Consider the following 20,300-nt stretch of genomic DNA (forward strand, 5'->3'; position numbering starts at 1 on the left):
CAGATATTAATGAAAGGGCTGATGTTAAAAAAAAAGTACGCAATATCTCAGTAAAATTTGTTTTAGATTGCAATCGAACAAAATTAACTTGAAAATAGCATGTGGTGTCTCTCGCCCGAGTCGGAGGGAGCAGACGCATGGGAGGCGCTATGCACGCAGTGGTCTCAACGAATATCCAGAGAAGGAGAAACATCCGGGTATATTTCCACCGAAAAAAAGAACCGGATGAGAGACGAGGGTTAATGAATTTAGTGTCTAAGTTAACTACAGCGATTTAATCGGACATATAATTCGTTTCTTGGGTGAAATGGCGGCAAGTACATTATTTTGATTATTTTCTGTGTTTTACATTTATGGTGAAAGCTTCAATTCGACGAAACAGGCATTTTTTTTAGCTGCAGCCTGTACTCGGAAAATGGCGGATATACACGGAAATGTAGATAAGAATTAATCATAAAGCAACAGTGTGAATTAAGAGGCTGGTCAATAAAAGTCAACCCCATTGGGATCTGAGATGTTAATATGCATTCCCAAGCTGTGTTAACAACCGAGCATGTGAGCGGAGAGCGCCTTTTTGAAGATTCCGCTCCGCTCTCTCAGGCCGCTCGCTTAACCCAAAATGCGCTTCGTAATGTGCTGGTTTGAATCTGCGAAATAATTAATAGGCCTTAGGTTATGGAGCTCTAACGTTGTTTTTGTGAAGTTACAAATCTTATAACTCAAATAATTGCAAAGTATAAATCAAAGTTTAGAACGAGGAAATCGAAAGGGACTGTGGCGAGACCGTGAGAATTAAAAAATATTCCTTCTGGAATCGTATGCGTTACATTGCCAGACAGCACGAGGATGTGTTACGCGATGGTAGTGCAGCAAAAGGAGAGCTAGTAGGCTACACTACTATTCTATAATACATTAATAGATAAATAAGGTATCTTGTTGTTTTGCCGTCATGGCAGTGCAGCTGCCTATAATGCAGGCCCGGTTCGACAGGGTCGTGAACGTTTGAGCACCCTCAATTGAATATGTAAGCTTACTAATACTGTATATTGGCAAATCACTTTTCCTTGAATCCCGGCGAACACAAAAATCCCTGCATCAAAACATTAAACATGTAAGATCTTGCAGATCAGTGTGTCCTAATTTGCAGGTGGAACGTTCTACTTTCATACCTCCATTGTACAATTAAGCATTTGATGAATAAAGATTTCCACTCTCGCATAGAGAATTTCATAGTGGAATTATCTCACTTAATCGACCGCCTGTTGCTTTCGATTTCTGCTATGGTATAAAGTGGCTCATAACGGCTTGTCATTTTCCCAAAGCCAAATTCACACCTTAACGATAAGTGAAATGTAAAAAAAAAAAGAATAGATTAATGGTTGCAGAAAACATTTTCTACTTCCCTTGCTGAATTCATGCGCAGAGAAAACATCTATAAATGATTGTACATTAGAAAAAAAAAATATTTACAGTGTAATTTGGGAATTAAATATTACAATTTTTTGTTTAAGAATAATTTAAACATGATTTCATCTCATATATATATTGGACAAAATCTAACTTTATGCATTACAAATGTTTTATTTGTTAAATCCATGGTTAAACCTTGCTGTAGATAAAGAGTGCATGCACAAGACATGATAGTTTGATGCATATAAAATATCAAAGAAAAACAAAGGGGGTACATGGTGTCTACTAATATAATAATTATTATATAAAAACCACAGTCCTTTAGATTGCATTTGACATTTTAGGGAATATTAATAAAGCAACAACACTGAAAAAGAGTAATAAAAAAACATTCACAGCTCTTTTCTGGATAAATTAATAAACCCTTTAAAACTGAGCACACTATTAGGAAGATAAATTGCTAATTTAAATTTACAGACCCAAAGTATGATGGTATTCAATCAGAAACCTATTAATGTATCAAATCTATAATCATTCCGTGGAGACAACTGAAAAACAATTATGAATTTCACTTTTACCTGTAATAGTTTTCCTGGTGTCTGTCCATATTTTCATTATTGCCATAAACGTCTCGAACAAACTTTATAGTTAAAGATAGTGATTTTCTGGGTCGGTGTCTAGTACCGCCGCTCCTTACACGCATTCTGCGTAGGGCACCATCTTACCCTAGGAGGGCACCAGAAAGTCCACCGGCTGCCCTTATTCAATGACCCAAAAGCAGTTGCGGAACACAGACGATCGCTTCACGCGCACCCCGTCCTTCTGGAACTCTGCGTAGGGCATCAATTTGCTCAGCGGCGGCGGCCTTGGTTGTGTCACTCAAATCCAGTTTAAACTGAGAAGAGCAAATTTGTGTGTAATGTGTTTCCGTGCCAACACACATGTTTTAACACTTGTAGAGACAGGTTTGATGACTTTGCATTATTTGAATATGTTAACGTGCTAACAGCGAAATATTTTACTGATTACAAATGATAAGGTCTGGTAGACCCGATTTTCTAACAGCAGTTTTAAACTAGTCCAAAATTAACAGCGAGATTTGATATACTAAAGAACAAAAAGTAAAAAAATCACATAATTTCAGATGTGTACATTATTAATCATTTAATAATTTAATAAATGTCGCCCTTTAGTCTATAGTTTGCCCAGAGGGCAAAGAGGCAGTTACTTGGGCCACTGTAGCGACTCCCTGTCTATGTGTTTGTTCCCAAGTTTATTACAGAGACATTTAATGTCGGAGTGGGATTTGAGCAAACGCTTTTTACTTACATTTATGCATTTGGCAGATGCTTTTATCCAAAGCGACTTACAGTGCACTTATTAGAGGGACAATCCCCCAGGAGCAACCTGGAGTTAAGTGCCTTGCGCAAAATGGTGGTGGCTGTGGGGATCGAACCAGCAACCTTCTGATTAACAGTTATGTGCTTTAGCCCACTACGCCACCACCACCCTACTTGTGCGGAGCGTCCGCGTGAGCAGCTGAGTGGAGTGCATACACATGGAGCGGGTTATGGAGCGGGTTATTGAGCAGTCTGTCACACCGCTTCGTTCACATGCTTTGGTAAACAACATAGACAGGCGGTAATTAGTTACAGAAACAGTTCACCCAAATAGGATAATTCCCTCATCATTTACACTCCCTTATGTCGTCTCAAACTCATATGACTTTCTTTATTCTGCGGAACACAAACAAAGCTAATTTAATGGATATACAGTGAGGAAAATAAGTATTTGAACACCCTGCTATTTTGCAAGTTCTCCCACTTAGAAATCATGGAGGGGTCTGAAATTGTCATCGTAGGTGCATGTCCACTGTGAGAGACATAATCAAAAAAAAAAATCCAGAAATCACAATGTATGATTTTTTTAACTATTTATTTGTATGATACAGCTGCAAATAAGTATTTGAACACCTGAGAAAATCAATGTTAATATTTGGTACAGTAGCCTTTGTTTGCAATTACAGAGGTCAAACGTTTCCTGTAGTTTTTCACCAGGTTTGCACACACTGCAGGAGGGATTTTGGCCCAATCCTCCACACAGATCTTCTCTAGATCAGTCAGGTTTCTGGGCTGTCGCTGAGAAACACGGAGTTTGAGCTCCCGCCAAAGATTCTCTATTGGGTTTAGGTCTGGAGACTGGCTAGGCCACGCCAGAACCTTGATATGCTTCTTACAGAGCCACTCCTTGGTTATCCTGGCTGTGTGCTTCGGGTCATTGTCATGTTGGAAGACCCAGCCTCGACCCATCTTCAATGCTCTAACTGAGGGAAGGAGGTTGTTCCCCAAAATCTCGCAATACATGGCCCCGGTCATCCTCTCCTTAATACAGTGCAGTCGCCCTGTCCCATGTGCAGAAAAACACCCCCAAAGCATGATGCTACCACCCCCATGCTTCACAGTAGGGATGGTGTTCTTGGGATGGTACTCATCATTCTTCTTCCTCCAAACATGGTTTGTGGAATTATGACCAAAAAGTTCTATTTTTGTCTCATCTGACCACATGACTTTCTCCCATGACTCCTATGGATCATCCTAATGGTCATTGGCAAACTTAAGACGGGCCTTGACATGTGCTGGTTTAAGCAGGGGAACCTTCCGTGCCATGCATGATTTCAGACCATGACGTCTTAGTGTATTACCAACAGTAACCTTGGAAACGGTGGTCCCAGCTCTTTTCAGGTCATTGACCAGCTCCTCCCGTGTAGTTCTGGGCTGATTTCTCACCTTTCTTAGGATCATTGAGACCCCACGAGGTGAGATCTTGCATGGAGCCCCAGTCCGAGGGAGATTGACAGTCATGTTTAGCTTCTTCCATTTTCTAATTATTGCTCCAACAGTGGACCTTTTTTCACCAAGGTGCTTGGCAATTTCCCGTAGCACTTTCCAGCCTTGTGGAGGTGTACAATTTTGTCTCTAGTGTCTTTGGACAGCTCTTTGGTCTTGGCCATGTTAGTAGTTGGATTCTTACTGATTGTATGGGGTGGACAGGTGTCTTTATGCAACTAACGACCTCAAACACGTGCATCTAATTTAGGATAATAAATGGAGTGGAGGTGGACATTTTAAAGGCAGACTAACAGGTCTTTGAGGGTCAGAATTCTAGCTGATAGACAGGTGTTCAAATACTTATTTGCAGCTGTATCATACAAATAAATAGTTAAAAAATCATATATTGTGATTTCTGGATTTTTTTTTTTAGATTATGTCTCTCACAGTGGACATGCACCTACGATGACAATGTCAGACCCCTCCATGATTTCCAAGTGGGAGAACTTGCAAAATTGCAGGGTGTTCAAATACTTATTTTCCTCACTGTATGATGTCAGTTTTTTTAAATGATGCAAGTGTATGGTGACAAAAAAAGGACAAAGGCAGCATAAAGGTAATCCACAAGACTCCAGTGTTTTAATCCATGTCTTCTGAAGCGATACAATTGATTTGGGGTGAGAACGGACCAAAATATAAATCCTTTTTCCACTAAAGATCTATTGTTGACAAACATGTCAAACATTGTATGGACAAACTGACATCATATCCATTTTAATATTTTCGTTGTGTTTCACAGAAGAGCGTAAGTTATACAAGTTTGAGATGACATAAGGGTAAGTAAATGATGAGAGAATTTTAATTCTTAGGTGAACTATTACTCTAACTAGTAATATAACCTGTGGTTGTTAGTACACAAGCTAACTTCACCATGGCCTGTAATCTGTACAAAATCTTGGGAATTGTTATATTAGCAATGGGTGGATTACTATTCTCAAAATGAAAGCAAAACAGCCAGTCTTGATATTGTGATTTGTCTCTAATCAGGCAAATGATGCCGATTTCAATGACTGTCTGTCTGGAAAATCACAGACCGATGAAGATCGTCGAAGAGTGGGGCCGGAAATTACTAAAACATCCAGGAACTCGAAACATTCACGCTCCAGATCACGCTCGGGGGACCGAAAACGAAAGTCAGGTAAACAATTCTTTCAAATCTCTATATTGACATACTTCACTTTAGGCCAAGATCATACTTTACTCAAGTACACAACGCAGCCTAGAGGGCCTGGTCAATGCATGGTCAAATTTAGGATGCCATCACACTAGGGAAACCTCTGACATAGTATTTTTAATGCATGGGAATGTGTAAGGTCTGTTTGGAAGGCGTGTACCACAGAGAGAAGAGGCGGTTCAAAAAAGAGCATCAAACCTGTGGTTATGAGAGATGGAAATCTAAAATATAACTTTTCAACAATGATCCAGTTGTCTTAACATTGAAATGCTCAAAGTCAAAACTTGGAAGTCAAACTTTTTCCTCCATGTTTTTTTGATTTCATAACACAACAGATCCCATCTTTCCGAGATTGTCATTGGTCAGTACATGCCAACTTCAGAGTGCCTTGCAGCAGAAGTTGTAATGGGCCATCTGGCGATACACATTGGCTGTAAAAATAGACATCATTACTTTCACACAGAAATAATCAAAAATGTCTAAAATCAGACAATTTACTGTATTAACGAAATGTAAAAAATTAAGTGATGTCACTAGGGCTGGGTGATATGTAAAAAATCTTGAATCAATAATCGCCTTAAAAAAAGATTGTGATATTCGATTATATCTTCAACCCCCCCCTGCCGAGAGTCGTTGAATATTTTTGCTTTATTGATTTTGTTTTAAAAATGTAATTTATGAACTACAAGGCGGCCTGAAATACTCTATTCTGTTTAGTCAATGGCGCCATCTAGTGGTCTGTTATTGCTCAGTAATCACCACAGCTCCATGAATCAGACCGCTTGTCCGGATCCTTGCAAGCCGTCTCTCTTGTTTTTTGATCAACGTGCTATCTCTTCAAGTAAGGTAATAAAATGTTTTCAACTCAAATCAATGTTTCATGTCCATTTATTTGTTTATTTGGCAAGTAGTCTTGTAATAGCCTGAATAATGAGGAGCCAGACAGAGAGGGATTTTCGAAACAAAAACACCTGCAAAACTCGCCAACAGACGCAAACCTGAGGTTGAGTTCAGCTATTCAGCGATTTCTTCTCAAATGACATAATTTCAATGGAAATCAATATTATATGTTTATTTATTTATTTATTTGGTTAGTACTCATGTAATAAGCAGGAAAATGTACATTCAGTCGGTTGTTATTGCAAAATAAACCCTTTCAGGGTCAAACAAGACTAAGTTCTGATCACCCTGTCAGGGTTTATTGTGAGAAAACAACCGGCTGACTGTACATGATCCCTTATTTATTGAAACATTTCTAAATTGAAATTGCACAGAAACGGAAAAAAATAGTTAAAATAACGAAGTGTAATCCAGACATTTAACGTCTCCAACGCCCCAGATTTTTTGCATCACTCAAGTGTTCTTCTACGACAACAAGTGGGAAATTATTAATAACCTAAAAATTAAGAACTAAGATAATTATAATGATTGAAATGAATAATAATTAATTGTTACTTAACGTAATCTGTACTTAAATGAATAGTAAACACCAGTTTTCATATTGGGTATAAGCCTAATAAATTTCCTTTTTTTGCCAAAATAATGCAGTTAAAAAAGTTAATGCTGCCTAAAGAAACTAAAATAGAACTAAATGTTTGGTTGAAAGTCAACATGGTCTTGTATTCATTTACGAATGAATCACTTTTGTCTTTGTTTCTTTAATACAAAGGTATATTTGAGTGAACCTGCAGAGTTGCATTCACAATGCATAAGCGTGAACTGCTCCGTGGAAATAAAGTGAACTAAATTTCGAGCACCTCCTGAGATGGTCTGATGTAATTTACAGCATTCATTCTCAAAGACGATACTATTCTTGCAAACAGTTTTTCAAACAAATTTAACCAAAAAGAAAGGGTAAAAGTTCCATGAGACAGGCTCCCGCTGCATGTCTCTAAACAAACAGCACATCAGACATGGGCATTGACAGCTTTTTATATGTCAGTGTTTTTAAAAATATAATAAATTGTGTTTCTTGTTTAACAGCATTTTTGTCATGTGTTACTCCGAGATGTCTTACAGTTTGCCCACCACTGTTGTGGGTAGATGAGCAAACTTACCCACTCGTGAAATACCTACATTTGGATGAGGAGCTTGCGAATGAGGAGCTGGATTCATCCGAGTCGAATTTGGCTGGTGGCGAGGGCAAATTTCACACCCTGGGCTACTGTTTAATATATCTGCCAACTTTCCATATCCATGGTTTTGCATTTACCAATATTGTCGACAGGGTCCGTAATTAACAAGCGGCAAATGTGGGTAAATTTTCTATTTGGCTGGTGAATTTCACAGTGTCATGAGCCACTTTGGCAGTGTCAGCTAGTAAAATAATGTAACATGTTCCAGTTTTGTCATCAAGGGCATCTGAGGGTCTTCAGTCAGTAAGGGTGCAGGTCTTTACAAGGAATGGCTCTTATTAGAAAGTCTGTTAGTTGTAGGGATACTGCGCTCATGTATTTCTATGTGTGGAGGTGATGTACACTTCATGCATACCTTTTGTCCGATAAAATAATTATCGCTTTCTAGAATGAGAAATTCCCCTCCCCCTCAATTATAAATACCACCTGCCTCAGATCTAATGCTGTAGTAAGCCATGTCTGCTAAGTGACTAAATGTAAAAGTAGAGATGCACCGATCCAATACCTGGATCGGTATCGGCTCCGATACTGAAACTTGTAGACGCATCGGGTATTTGTCTGACAAGCCGATCCAAATCCGATACTGTGTGTTAGTCATGTTCGTTACCGTCAAGCTCAAAAATGGCATAAAAAAACTATAAAAACACCATTAAAGCAGTTCATATGACTTGTGCATTTTATTTAAACCCACTTGAAGATGTGCAATAGCTCTGTGAATCACAAAAGGCTGTGTTTAATAAGTAAATGTATAGAATGCACAGCACCAGCATGTTATTTAATGGTGCTGCTCTGTTGACACAAACTCACGCAAAGGCTGGTGATGCACTCACTGCTATTTTTAGTGGAAAATATCTTGTTACACACTTGGCTCTTGGTGGGCAAAATGAAAAAAGGCAACATTCAAATTAACAAAGAAATTAAATTATTGAAAGGAAAGAAAATATATTTTTTTAAAGCATCAAAGTAATAGTCAAACAAGCCCCCACAAATTACTGGAAGCAAGGGGATAGAGCTAGCACTGGCAGGAACCAATCTTTTGTCCTCGTGCCCATCAGCATACAACAAAGGAACGCCCCCACACCTTCTGCCACTCTGCGAAGGAGACACAGTCTTTATTGCTTTTGTCCATGCTACAAGCTGTTTTGGCAGGCTGGTGTGTGAAACTAAAGAGTATTGGCTATTTAAAAAAGGACCCTTCAACATGTTTAACCCGAATTTCCTGTTTCAATAGGAAATATGTAACACGGGATAGAATTGTTTGTTGAACCATTTCATGGGGTCTTTAAAAAGTTACCTCTTCAAATCCTTCAGATATTAATTCATTTGTATTTTCAGTTACACATTTTCAATTCCTCCACTTTTAGGAGTCAAGAGGCACAGACGAAGCCGGAGCAGAAGCAAAGAGGTAACTAATTTTAGTCCATTTAATTAATGTAGATCTAAATTAAATTGGTCACATCAGCAGTAGTTTTATAGCTGGCATTTCTAATTTTAGATCTGGGTAAGTATGAAGCTTATATAGAAAAGGATGAAATGCCAGACTGAGATGAAGAGTTAATGAGATAATCACACCTAAGCACATGTAATGTGATCTTAGATTTTATTAATGTCTATTTGGGAGCTTTTGTAACATCCTTTATTTAGATCACATGATAACATTTCTACAATAAATTATACTCAGCGTGCTAATGCACGAAGAGACACTCTGAACAGAAGACGCTGCTGACAGATAGCAAAATAATATGCCTACTTCCTGGACAGGTAACTATCAGACATTCAAACATATTTGCCTACAAACAGACCTGTATCTGTCACACAACACCAGTTATTGCCCATTTTTGTATTCACCAGTTCTGATTTGCTATTGAAACAGTGAATGAACATTCCCCACTATGTGAATGCATACACATTAGGACAAATTGAAATTACATTTTTTAAATGCATTTATTTGGGCTGAAGTCAGCATCAAATGTCATTTGCAATCCATTTTACTTCCGTAGTGTGACGTGCTGTCGAGTGAACCAGTATATTCAATTAGAAGACAAAAAATGTTGAGCAGTACTTGATTCTGTTGTGAAAATTCTGATCTTGATGCATCGATCTGAAAAAGAAATGTTGATGCAACGATTACAGAAATTAAGAATAGATTATTACTTTATTAATGCCCAATGATATACAGATGCCATCTCAGATTACACAAAACGAGATTCAAGGAAAAAAGTGCACTTTGAAAGTAAAAGTTCATGCCGACAATTTCACTCCCTGCGAACCGTAGGATAAGTGGGTAAATGGATGGATCCTGACGAGTTTGGGTTTCTGTGTCGTCATTCATAAGTGTTTGCGTCCATTTGACCGAAGTAGGTTCCTTGTTGTTGCATTCTTCCTTAATTACAATATATTGTTTATTTTGCTTTTTATATCTCCATAAAATTTTTTATTTCTCCATAAAACAGTTTACCCACAATTAGAACTTCGCTTAAATAAATATGAATGGTGGGCTGACGTGGCTGTGAACGAAAACACTCACTGGTCCATTCATTCTTTTTATAGTGAATGCCACCGAATAAAAGGAATAGGGAGGGATTTCAGACTGTTCTGAAGGGAACTAACCAGTTAGTTAAATGCTTGTTTATTACAGTCACGTGTGATTTGTCAGTGTCAAATCATTTTTATATTGCACGGACCGGTGTTTCCGTGAACAGAGCTGCTGCCTCTCTTCCTATCCTAAAATGTATAGGGAATTCGCGATTACAACATCCCATGTAAAAATGCCTTTATACACTATTAATAGATCGTGAAGACCCTACTCGATTTAAACATGAATGTCCCTGCACACAAAATGTGTGCAACAAATGTTAACTTTACATGATATTCAAATCTATTATTCTACGGTTTACATACCATCTGCTTGTGTGTGCGTTTGCAAGTCAATATGTTGCATTAGACCAGTGTTTCTCAACCACTGTGCCGTGGCACATTAGTGTGTCGTGAAAGATTGTCAGGTGTGCCATGGAAAATGATCAAATTCCGCAAAGTAATAAATGCATGAAAAAACCAATTATAGTTTGAGGGATCCAAACTCTTTACCTTTCTGAGAAATTCACAATTTTGAAACCATAATCGCTCACTTTTGTGATTGTGAGGAGCAATGATTAATGTGCAAATGTGAGTGATATTTATACGTGTTAAGGGTTCTTCACATGACTCACGTCAGCGCTGCAGAATACATTGAAATATATGAAGTGACTTTTCACCAAAGTGTTTTTCACACGCACCTTTTTGCTTCACCAAGAAATATTTTAAAACTGTCCAAATTTGTGAAGAGACATTGAATGTCTCATAATTTCTTTGAATTAAATATTACCTTATCGTTTACACATATCAGAGACCCCAGTTATTGAACTAATTTAAATTCACCAAGAAAATGCTTAGACCTAAACATAAATGAGTCCTTTTATTACTTTATGCTATCAAAGCAAGTGCAAGCTTTTTTTTCTCTTCCAAATACATGTTTTAAGTTTTTATTGTGCACACCTCCTGCTTTTTTACGTGGCTAACTCGAAAATCGCTCCCCTGTGATGCTTTCTGCAACTCTTTTCATGTGGAGGTCGATATGGCGCTTGACGCAGGGTTTGTCGTGGAAAATCGTGATGAATCTCTCCAAGATGTAGATGCCAAAGTTGTAGTTTATTGAACACCAACAAACATGAGACCGGTCAGCTGTCCGTTCTGACTCATTATCCGAAGTTCTCAGTTATATACCTTTTTGTTATCTTGTTACCCACTATCTCTGACTAACAAGGTCACTGCCTTGTTTCTTTCCCTCGCCATTGTTAATTGAATATTGGTGGGAGATCCCTCGCCCATCTATTAAAAAGAAACGTATATCCTCGCCTCTCTATTAAAAAGAAATGTATATCTTTGGTAGCCTCTCATATCTTGACCTCATATTACAGTTCATGGACAGAGTACATCAACTCCTAGAAACATCTGTGTAAACAGCCATGTCCTCATCACATACTTTTTATCTTTGTCCTACATTTTCTCACAATGAGGCGGGCTTGTTTGCTCATACACATTATCATTTGACTAATGAAAGAAAACACCAGCTGCAAAGATATCATACATTCAGCTCATTAGAATAAGACACCATTCATATAATAACTGAATAAAAGTATCTTTGTAGGAAATGCCTCCTGTATTTTACTGAGGCACACCACATCTGCAAAGATACGTGCCAGCACAAAGGAAACACACCAAGTACTCACATCAGAATACTATAAATTAACAGAAACATATTTTGTTTTTGAAGAAATACTCCTGTTTTCAAGGTTATACACCATAGGTTCAGCCTCCAGAACCAAATTGAAACTGACATGAGAAGTCGCCTGTCCGAGGCAAAGATGCAAAATCTAATGACAATTACCTCAGCATCAGTCTCCCTTGATGCGTTTGATTACGCACACGACACACAGTTTAAGTCGATGCGGTCCAGGAGGAAGGTTTGAGTTGTCGATTTAGTTTTGTTCTGTTAATTTTTTACGTGTTTTGTTCATATTTTAATCGTATTTGTTTTTTGTAATATTGCGTTGTTCATGTGTCGTGTTTTAGTGGCCTCCGCTGTCACTGCGGGGGGAAAAACACTCATCTGCTCATGGTGTCTCTGTTGTTCATCTGTTCTCTTCAAAAATAAATAAATAAATGCATAATCTGCTATATGCTCATCCTGTGAGTTCATGATTGAAAATGTGAACAAAAATAAAAGGTATTAAATGTCTTATTATCATTAAAATATGAAAATTAAAATGATTGGTAATAATAGATTATGATGGAATTTTTACGACCCTGTCCGTCAAAATGACGGACGATGAGAAAGTCTAACACAAGTAATCGACTTGTTTTTTTTTTTTTTTGCATTGCCGAATTTGAAACATTACAAGTAAACGTGCTACAAAGATAGACAGAAAACATGGACAAGTTCTTGAAAAGGAAACATATTGACGATGGTTAGCCTATGTGGGATAGTGGGAGTGCCGTAGAATTTTATAGTCGTAAAAAGTGTGCCATGGCAGAAAAAAAGTTGGGAAACACTCCATTAGACATTGTTATTCTTTATTTGGAAATCTATAATGGATGTATCATTAGTTTTCTGTTTACGCAGCCACACATATAGGCCAAACCTCCTTGGTCATAAATGCATCTGTGACTCTAGTGCTCAAGTCTGGTGAATGCCTGTACTGTCTAAATTAATGAAAACTCTGGACATAATGGGCTGAAAACCAAAAATGGAAAAAAAAGAATAACTAAACCGATTCTAAATATTAAAATATAATGTCAGTCGAATTAAAAAGCCGTATCAGAGGCGTAGCAAGTTTTTACATTTTGATCAAAGATTACAAATACAAACGTTTACCCTTTTTGAATACTGTGCACCGATTTAATTGCATTTCATGCTGACTTTCATGTTGATATAAAAAGTAAAATAGTATATGCAAAAAAACAATCAAAATTGGAGTGCCAATTAAATAAAAGGGATCTTTGTAGGGTTCTCATAATTAAACAGTAGTGTGCTTGTGAACATAATTTTGCCCTCTAGTAGACAGAGGTATTTTTCACTCCAGGACTTCTCTGTGAATTGGGAGTAAATGTGCTGGATAAATACTCTGATCAGTGTTAAATGAAACTGTACACGTTGCACTTGTTGGATGATGGAAGTTGGGATAGGGCTAATTTATTCTGAAAAATTAGTGTTTTTCTTGTCAAAATGAATTGGCAAGTTTGTCCTCAAACCAACTTACTAACTCTCTTTGTTGCACTATTTTCCTGAAAGAGACCAATTCTTCTTAAAACAGGCACGGAAGAAGGACTCGGAGAAAGCTCTGAAATGTCGAAGTGGATTGGAGGAGCAGCTGGATTCGTCAGATAAAGGCCGTGATAGGCTGTCTGAAGGCATGGAGGAGGGACACCGCCGTAAAGAGAGAAAGTCCATCAGGACAAGAAGCATCTCAAGATCACGCTCAAGGGAAAGGTGAAAATTTTTACATTTCTCAATTTTATTAATTTTAAAACTAAATTACCTTTTTTCTCAGTCATATTTTAGTTTTTCATGCCAATTTTCTACCCTCTGGCCTTCTTGCAATCACTGATTTTCATACTATGTCTGTTGATACTAACATGCTTTAAAGCTTAAAGCACCCAAATTTGTTAAAAAAGTAGTTTGACTCATGTGTCATTTCAAGTCTTTAGTGCATTCATCCTTGTGATGTCACACAGTTGAGGAAATTCAGGTTAATTTTATTAAATGCTATTTTGGACTGCAAAGGAAGGTTTAAGTTCTGAAGTATGTTTTCATAGCACATCAAGCTCTATTACCTCAAAAGATCAAGTAACATTTGATTCCTCATGAAATGGAAACCTTTTAATATAGATGGATTCACTATGCTACTGTATAGGGCTGAACGATTAATTGTGGTTGCTGCAAAAATTTACTATCTCATAACACTGGGTTTTTGTGGACAGAAGAATGGATGAGAGCATTTCTCTGCTTTAAAAGGCCATTGTCAACTCCACTACAAACAAATGTCTAGAGTGTTCTGCCAAAATATAGTCATCATTTTTATTTGTATAGCACTATTCACAACACATAATTTCAAAGCAGCTTAACAGACAATTATGCTTTAACAGAAAAAGTATTTATTAAAATACAAAAATATACACTTTCATCATATTTTAACTTAAAGGTGGGGTATGTGATTTGCAAAACGGCCGGCAGATTTTGAAAATACACAACTCTAAGGTCCTACCTTCTCTCCTCCAACGCTGGCCCTGAGTCCACCCATTCGAAAAACATGGACGCGCAATCATGCACGAGCGAAAACTCAGATGCGCAGTGTTCTAGCAGTGTTCTAGACTCACTAGTCAAACAGTGCATTCACCTGTCAGACAATTTTTCAGAGCAAATTGTTGACACAGCAGGAGGAGGGGTTCAGCATACCACTCTTGAAAGGTGTAGAGCTGATTTTCTCATAACTGTAAAAAAAAAGAACATAGCCAGCCCTGGCGTCTGTACAGCGGTCTTCTATTCAAAACAGGATTCATAGAAATGTGGAACAACCCCACTAGCACTATAAAAGCTCTATTCTCCATACATAAATACAATCGCTTCCTGTTACTGGGTCACGAGCTTTGAGTATGCACACTGAACGGGACACGCAGCCAGGGTGGTGGGGGAGGGGGGCATGGTACGACCGTTTGATTGACACATTTTCTGTCCAATGATTCTAGATGGTCTTGAAAATGATTGGCTGGAGTTTTTCGAGTCCTGCCCGTTCCACAGATGATTAAATTGCTTAATTTTCATTTCAGTGCTTCTAATTTACAGCCAGTAAGTGGGTTAGGAATAGGATTTCAAGTTATTTTGAAAAAATGGTCAAAAAAGAAAATCACATACCCCATCTTTAATAAAAACTTATTGGTTCCAAAATCCCAAATGATGAAAGGTAGGCTGAGACCCTCTCACAGAGTGGACAAAAACAGGTACAGAGTGAACTGATGCAATGTGAAAATGATGTGAATCTGTTTTTTTTTTTTTCCTTCTATGTTTTACTGTATTTTTATGTATTTATATAATTTTATTTATGTCTCAATGCCAAAATAGATTGTAGGGAGCTGATTGAATCAATCCTAAATGAACTAGGGAGCGGATTGAGACTGGTTCATAGTCTGGTTCTTTTTAAGAGGACTCAAGTGTGAACAGCATTTCTTTTTTACTTTAATTTGTTGTAAAGAAAACACTTACTAGGTTTTTTTAAAATGTTAATAATCCTATCGCAGTTTAAACCGCAATCAAATACAAATCCCATTTAGATTTGTATTTGTTTTCTTGTCCACAATATTCAGCCCTACAACCATGTATTCAAAAGTGAATATAGTATGATTTAAAGTTGACCTGGATATGAACTGTTTTACTCAAGACGACATCATAGTCGAAACCGGGACAAAAGAAGATCTCGCTCACGCAGCGGTGACAGGAGATCTAGGAGTCATGAGAAGAAGAGACGGGCCAGATCTCGATCAAACTCAATCAAAAGAAGCAAACACAGACATTGCAGCAAGAGCCGCAGCAAGAGCAGGTGGGCTTTTTACTTTTTTAGTTGTGTTTGTGATCTATTACTTTGTGTGCTACTGAAAATGGTGATTTGTCCTTAAACTGTACAATGACCCAACGTTACTTAGGGAAAAGAAGAAGAGGATGGACAAAGTGAAGAAGAAGAGTCGAAGTGGGTCAGTTAGCCCTGTGACCTTCAGGGGCAGGAACACAGCCATGGATGCCCAGGAAGCTTTGGCCAGAAGGTAAAGTGGTACAATGTAAAATCTCCTTGGCAGTCTCCATTAACTGTTGAACAAACTAGTGAAACCTTAAAGTAAAAGCGCTTCATTTGCGCTATGAGTAAATATCATATTCACTATGCACTATATGTACAATGGGTTTGATTCTGCCTTTGTGAGACAATGCGATTACTAATGCGCACATGCTATCCATGGTTGCTGGACCACTGTGTGTAATGTTATATCCTTCTTCCTAATATATTATCAGTTTCTTCATGTGCAAATAAATTACTAAAATCTGATGACCAATTTTATGTTTGTTATACTATATTAAATTGTGTGATATATCAGCATTGTATTGCTGTATCGGCCACCCTGCTTGCTGGAAACCCATATTGGTTGATCACTAGTACTATAATTCAAGTCTTCTGAAGCCTTACGATAGCAGTGTGTGTGGAACAAAGTATTTAAGTGTTTGGTCACAGAAACTCTACACCTATTTGAATCTGGCATGCACATTACAACGTCTTAATTATAAGGAAAATTACATTTGCACAAACTTCATTGGTTCTAAGGCAGTTTTATGTGGCCACCATGCAATACATGCCCTATCACTTTAAGAACCCCTGTGTTTAAGGTGGTTTATCATAATAACAGAACAATCACTGTTTTTCTCAGCCAGCTAAATATTTACTGACGGACCACTATTTCTACCATGTTTTTACTATAAGCAACACATCTGCAGCCAGTCCACCAGTAAAATGCAATTTTTTTTGGTCAATAGTTATTTTCTCCCCCCACAAATTTCAAAACGCTGCATTTTATTACTGCGATATTGCACTGTTTTAAGAGTTGTGATTGTGAATAATTAATGCAGAAAACAAAGTAAATGGCACAGTGTCTGTTAATATCACACCCGTATTTTTGCCAAATTCTTGTTAAAAACTCAGGCTGCATATGGTGACCACAATAAAATTAAGTTGCCTTTTAAACACTGCTGTTTCCATTTGAACGTGTGGAAATACCATTTTTTGCCGCTATTCTTCACAGACCTACCAGATGGCACCATTTATTGGTATGTTTGATGAACAAAAAAAGATAACCGATTAAACCACAAATTGTATACATTAAAAATTGATTGATCTCTAACCATATAAATTGAAACATGTAATCAATATTTTCCATGTGAAAAACTCTTAGACAAAGAGAAGACTTCTTTCTAGTCCATGTAGTTTCTGAATTCTCATTTTTAGGTGAATGTTTCCTGCATTTCATAGATGGTTGAATCTTATATCCTGTTGTACAACTCGCATGTCATCTATATGTCATGTTAGGATAACAGAACAAGATTTAAAATACTTGAAGTAATGGCTCAACCAAAAGTAAAAATTCTCATTTACTCACCCACATGCCATCCCTGGTGTGTATGACCTTCTTCTGCAGAACACAATGCAAAGATTTTTAAACCAATAAATCAGCTCTGTAGGTCCACACAATTCAAGTGAATGGTGCAAAAAGCACATAAAGGCAGCATAAAAGTAATCAATAAGACTCCAGTGGATTAAGCCATGTCTTCTGAAGCTATTCATTCAGTTTTGGGGCAGAACATGTAACTGTTTTCACTGTAAACCACCTGTAAAGCACCTACACTAGGAAGTGTAATCAAGATGAAAATCATAATCAAGTCTAGAGACTACAATAGCAAGATGTACAGTAATGAAAGTTGGTCTGTTCTCACCCAAACTTAAATTAATCGCTTCAGAAGACATGGATTAAACCACTGCAGTCTCATGGATACATTTGATGTTGCCTTTTATGTGTTTTTTAGAGCATGAAAGTGTTGGACTCCATTCACTTGTATTATACTTGCCGAGCTGAGATATTCTTCTAAAAAAAATATTTGTGTTCCATAGAAGAAAGTAAATCATACACATCTGGGCTGGCATGAGGGTTAGTAAATTATGAGAATTTTCATTTTTGGGTGAAGTATTCCTTTAAGAGGATATGCTTACCATTTCAACACCTGAAGCTGTACTTGAGTTCAAATAAGCAGTACTAAATTGCTTTCTAGTCTTCCGTGTTTGGTAAACATGTTCTCTTTACACTCTAAGGTTGGAGAGAGCAAAGAAGCTTCAAGAACAAAAGGAAAAAGACTTGCTGGAAAAACAGCAACAAGATAAAGCAGCAGGCAAGTAACCACCTCTAGTCATCTGCCTATGTGCGGAATCACTTCATGTGTGATCCACTACAGCAGCCTTTAGCTCTGAATCTGTATAATGTTTGTTGGTTGTTTCTCAACAGTAGCAGCTCCACTGATGTGTGATACAGTCACCGCCGCAGCCAGTCCAGCCCTGAACGTTGCTGCACTGCTTGCCTCTGGCACACAGGTCACACCGCAGTTTGCTATGGCTGCTCAGATGGCAGCGCTTCAGGCCAAAACGCTAGCAGAGACTGGCATTGCTGTGCCAGGCTACTACAATCCCTCAGCAGTCAACCCAATGAAGTTTGCCGAGCAGGAGAAGAAAAGGAAAATGTTGTGGCAGGGGAAGAAAGAAGGGGTGAGGACTAGCAAGCTGCTGTAATTTTAAAGTGTATTGCAATCTTTTAGGGTTGTCATTAAACCAAAATGTCAGTTGTTCATGCTAATAGCAGGACATTTTGATGATTCTCGATCCCAATTTCTTTATCACTGTGAAAACTAATATGCTATTGAACACACTTTTAAAGATACATATTAACAAAAAAGGGACTATTCATTATTTTAATTTTATTATTGACCTGATACGTAATTGTTGGTAGTTTTGACATCTGCACAGTCTTAAGTCATATCCATGTTTATGTTGTAGGACAAGTCACAGACAGCTGAGCTTTGGGAGAAGCTTAATTTTGGAAATAAGGACCAAAATGTTAAATTTCGCAAACTGATGGGCATTAAAGTAAGTGTCTGTTGTGTGAAGTATTGTCACTTCTAAATTTATTGAACAAGTGTGAAATGTAGGAATCTCTTATTTGTAATATCAAAACGATATATTTCTGATTGATGCTTGTGTTCGCTGTAGGGTGAAGAAGAAGGTAGTTCATCAGGAGCAGTTAATGAAGAAGGTCTTAGGACCTTGCAGCATCAGGAGGAGATGTTCCGCAACCTGGATGTGCAGTATGAGATGGCACGCTCGCAGACACACACACAGAGGGGGATGGGCCTCGGCTTTTCCTCCTCTTTTTCCTCAAGGGGCATGGATGCCATCTGAACATTCTGTATTCTGTAAAATCTCATTGGTTTGACGGCCCTAAAGCTGGTTTGTAGAGAATGCTGCCGCATTAGCTTGCATGGGTATTGCTTTCATCAGAAGTCATTTATTTAGCATCCAGTTCAATCTAGGAAGAATTCATATGTAAATACAGTTGATCGCTCAAGCGTGTATTGTTGCTTGGTCTCTAAAAACTGTGTTTGATATTGCCAAGCTTTCTGTGGGATTTATGGTTGGGAATGTGATTGTATTTTGTATTAAAACCGTCTGTTTACAGTTGTATTCTTTCGCAGTCTGATGTTATGATATTACAGATATAGCAAGTGCTAATGACAAACTATTATGCACCAACATTGTTGGTATAATACCAAGTATTCAGGCAGAGTAACAAATTCACCCAAAAGATCTGTGTATCTTGATACTTACAGAATCCTGTGAAATGAAAATTTGACATTCAAGATAAAATTCTAATTGAAGCTGAAGATTCCTGATAAAAATGTCCAAGGGTTGTAAATGTTATTTTTGTCATTCAGGCTACAATTAAGCAATGTAGTACAAAGGCCAAGCTAAAGGGGTAAGCTGTGCCACTTTTTTTTTTTTACATTTAGTTAGGTAAGGAGGCAGATGTTGGTGTGTTGGTTATTAAAACAAATACACTTATTTATATTTCAGTGTGATGTTAAGTTTAATTATTAGGTAATATATGAATGAGTTGCATTTGTAATCCAATAAATAAAAAATACAATTTAATAATGCACTATCCAATTCCTAAAGGTGCATTCAGTCATTTTTAATTAGAACTCTCAATTATATGAATTGTAATTTTGAAAGAAAATACTGATCAGTCATATCAGTAACCTTATTAAAGCTGTTTTATTCTACATGGAGAGGGTCCACACATGGGGGCTGCCATTTTTCAATCACATGACCAGCTGAATACTTAATCTCAGTAACCGTCCTTTCACTCATTGATTAAATTAATAATGGCTGACAGAATACTACATTTCTACAATGGCATCTGAAAATGAAAACTTTATTTTAAAGATGCTGCATTAATGCCGCTAGGTGTCAGTGTAAGTACAAGATAAATGTAAAGTTAGTTTTAGGTTCGATATTC

General features: G+C 37.5%; 1 protein-coding gene across 2 annotated transcripts; it reads left to right on the forward strand.

Moving 5' to 3' along the window:
- The first annotated feature begins 184 nt into the window (after positions 1–184).
- On the forward strand, positions 185–19,883 carry rsrc2 (arginine/serine-rich coiled-coil 2). Of its 2 annotated transcripts, none has more exons than XM_052109627.1 (10): positions 185–313; positions 5,286–5,436; positions 8,972–9,012; positions 13,460–13,635; positions 15,581–15,739; positions 15,843–15,959; positions 18,047–18,123; positions 18,240–18,493; positions 18,782–18,871; positions 18,995–19,883. In XM_052109627.1, exons 1-10 carry the CDS (start codon positions 308–310, stop codon positions 19,181–19,183), a joined length of 1,260 nt encoding a protein of 419 aa, XP_051965587.1. In that variant the 5' UTR covers positions 185–307; the 3' UTR covers positions 19,184–19,883. The 2 variants fall into 2 exon arrangements, with proteins under 2 accessions (XP_051965587.1, XP_051965580.1); XM_052109620.1 differs by having other exon boundaries at positions 18,237–18,493; positions 18,995–19,882.
- Positions 19,884–20,300: the final 417 nt, after the last annotated feature.

Source organism: Xyrauchen texanus, chromosome 3 (genome assembly GCF_025860055.1).
Source record: "Xyrauchen texanus isolate HMW12.3.18 chromosome 3, RBS_HiC_50CHRs, whole genome shotgun sequence".
Taxonomy (NCBI): Eukaryota; Metazoa; Chordata; class Actinopteri; order Cypriniformes; family Catostomidae; genus Xyrauchen; species Xyrauchen texanus.

What these genes read in the sequence shown, in the direction of transcription:
- rsrc2 (XM_052109620.1), top strand. An exon ending in GGACCGAAAACGAAAGTCAG is followed by an intron (nt 5,437 to 8,971) that starts GTAAACAATTCT and finishes CTCCACTTTTAG; the next exon opens with GAGTCAAGAGGCACAGACGA. An exon ending in CAGGAAGCTTTGGCCAGAAG is followed by an intron (nt 15,960 to 18,046) that starts GTAAAGTGGTAC and finishes TTACACTCTAAG; the next exon opens with GTTGGAGAGAGCAAAGAAGC.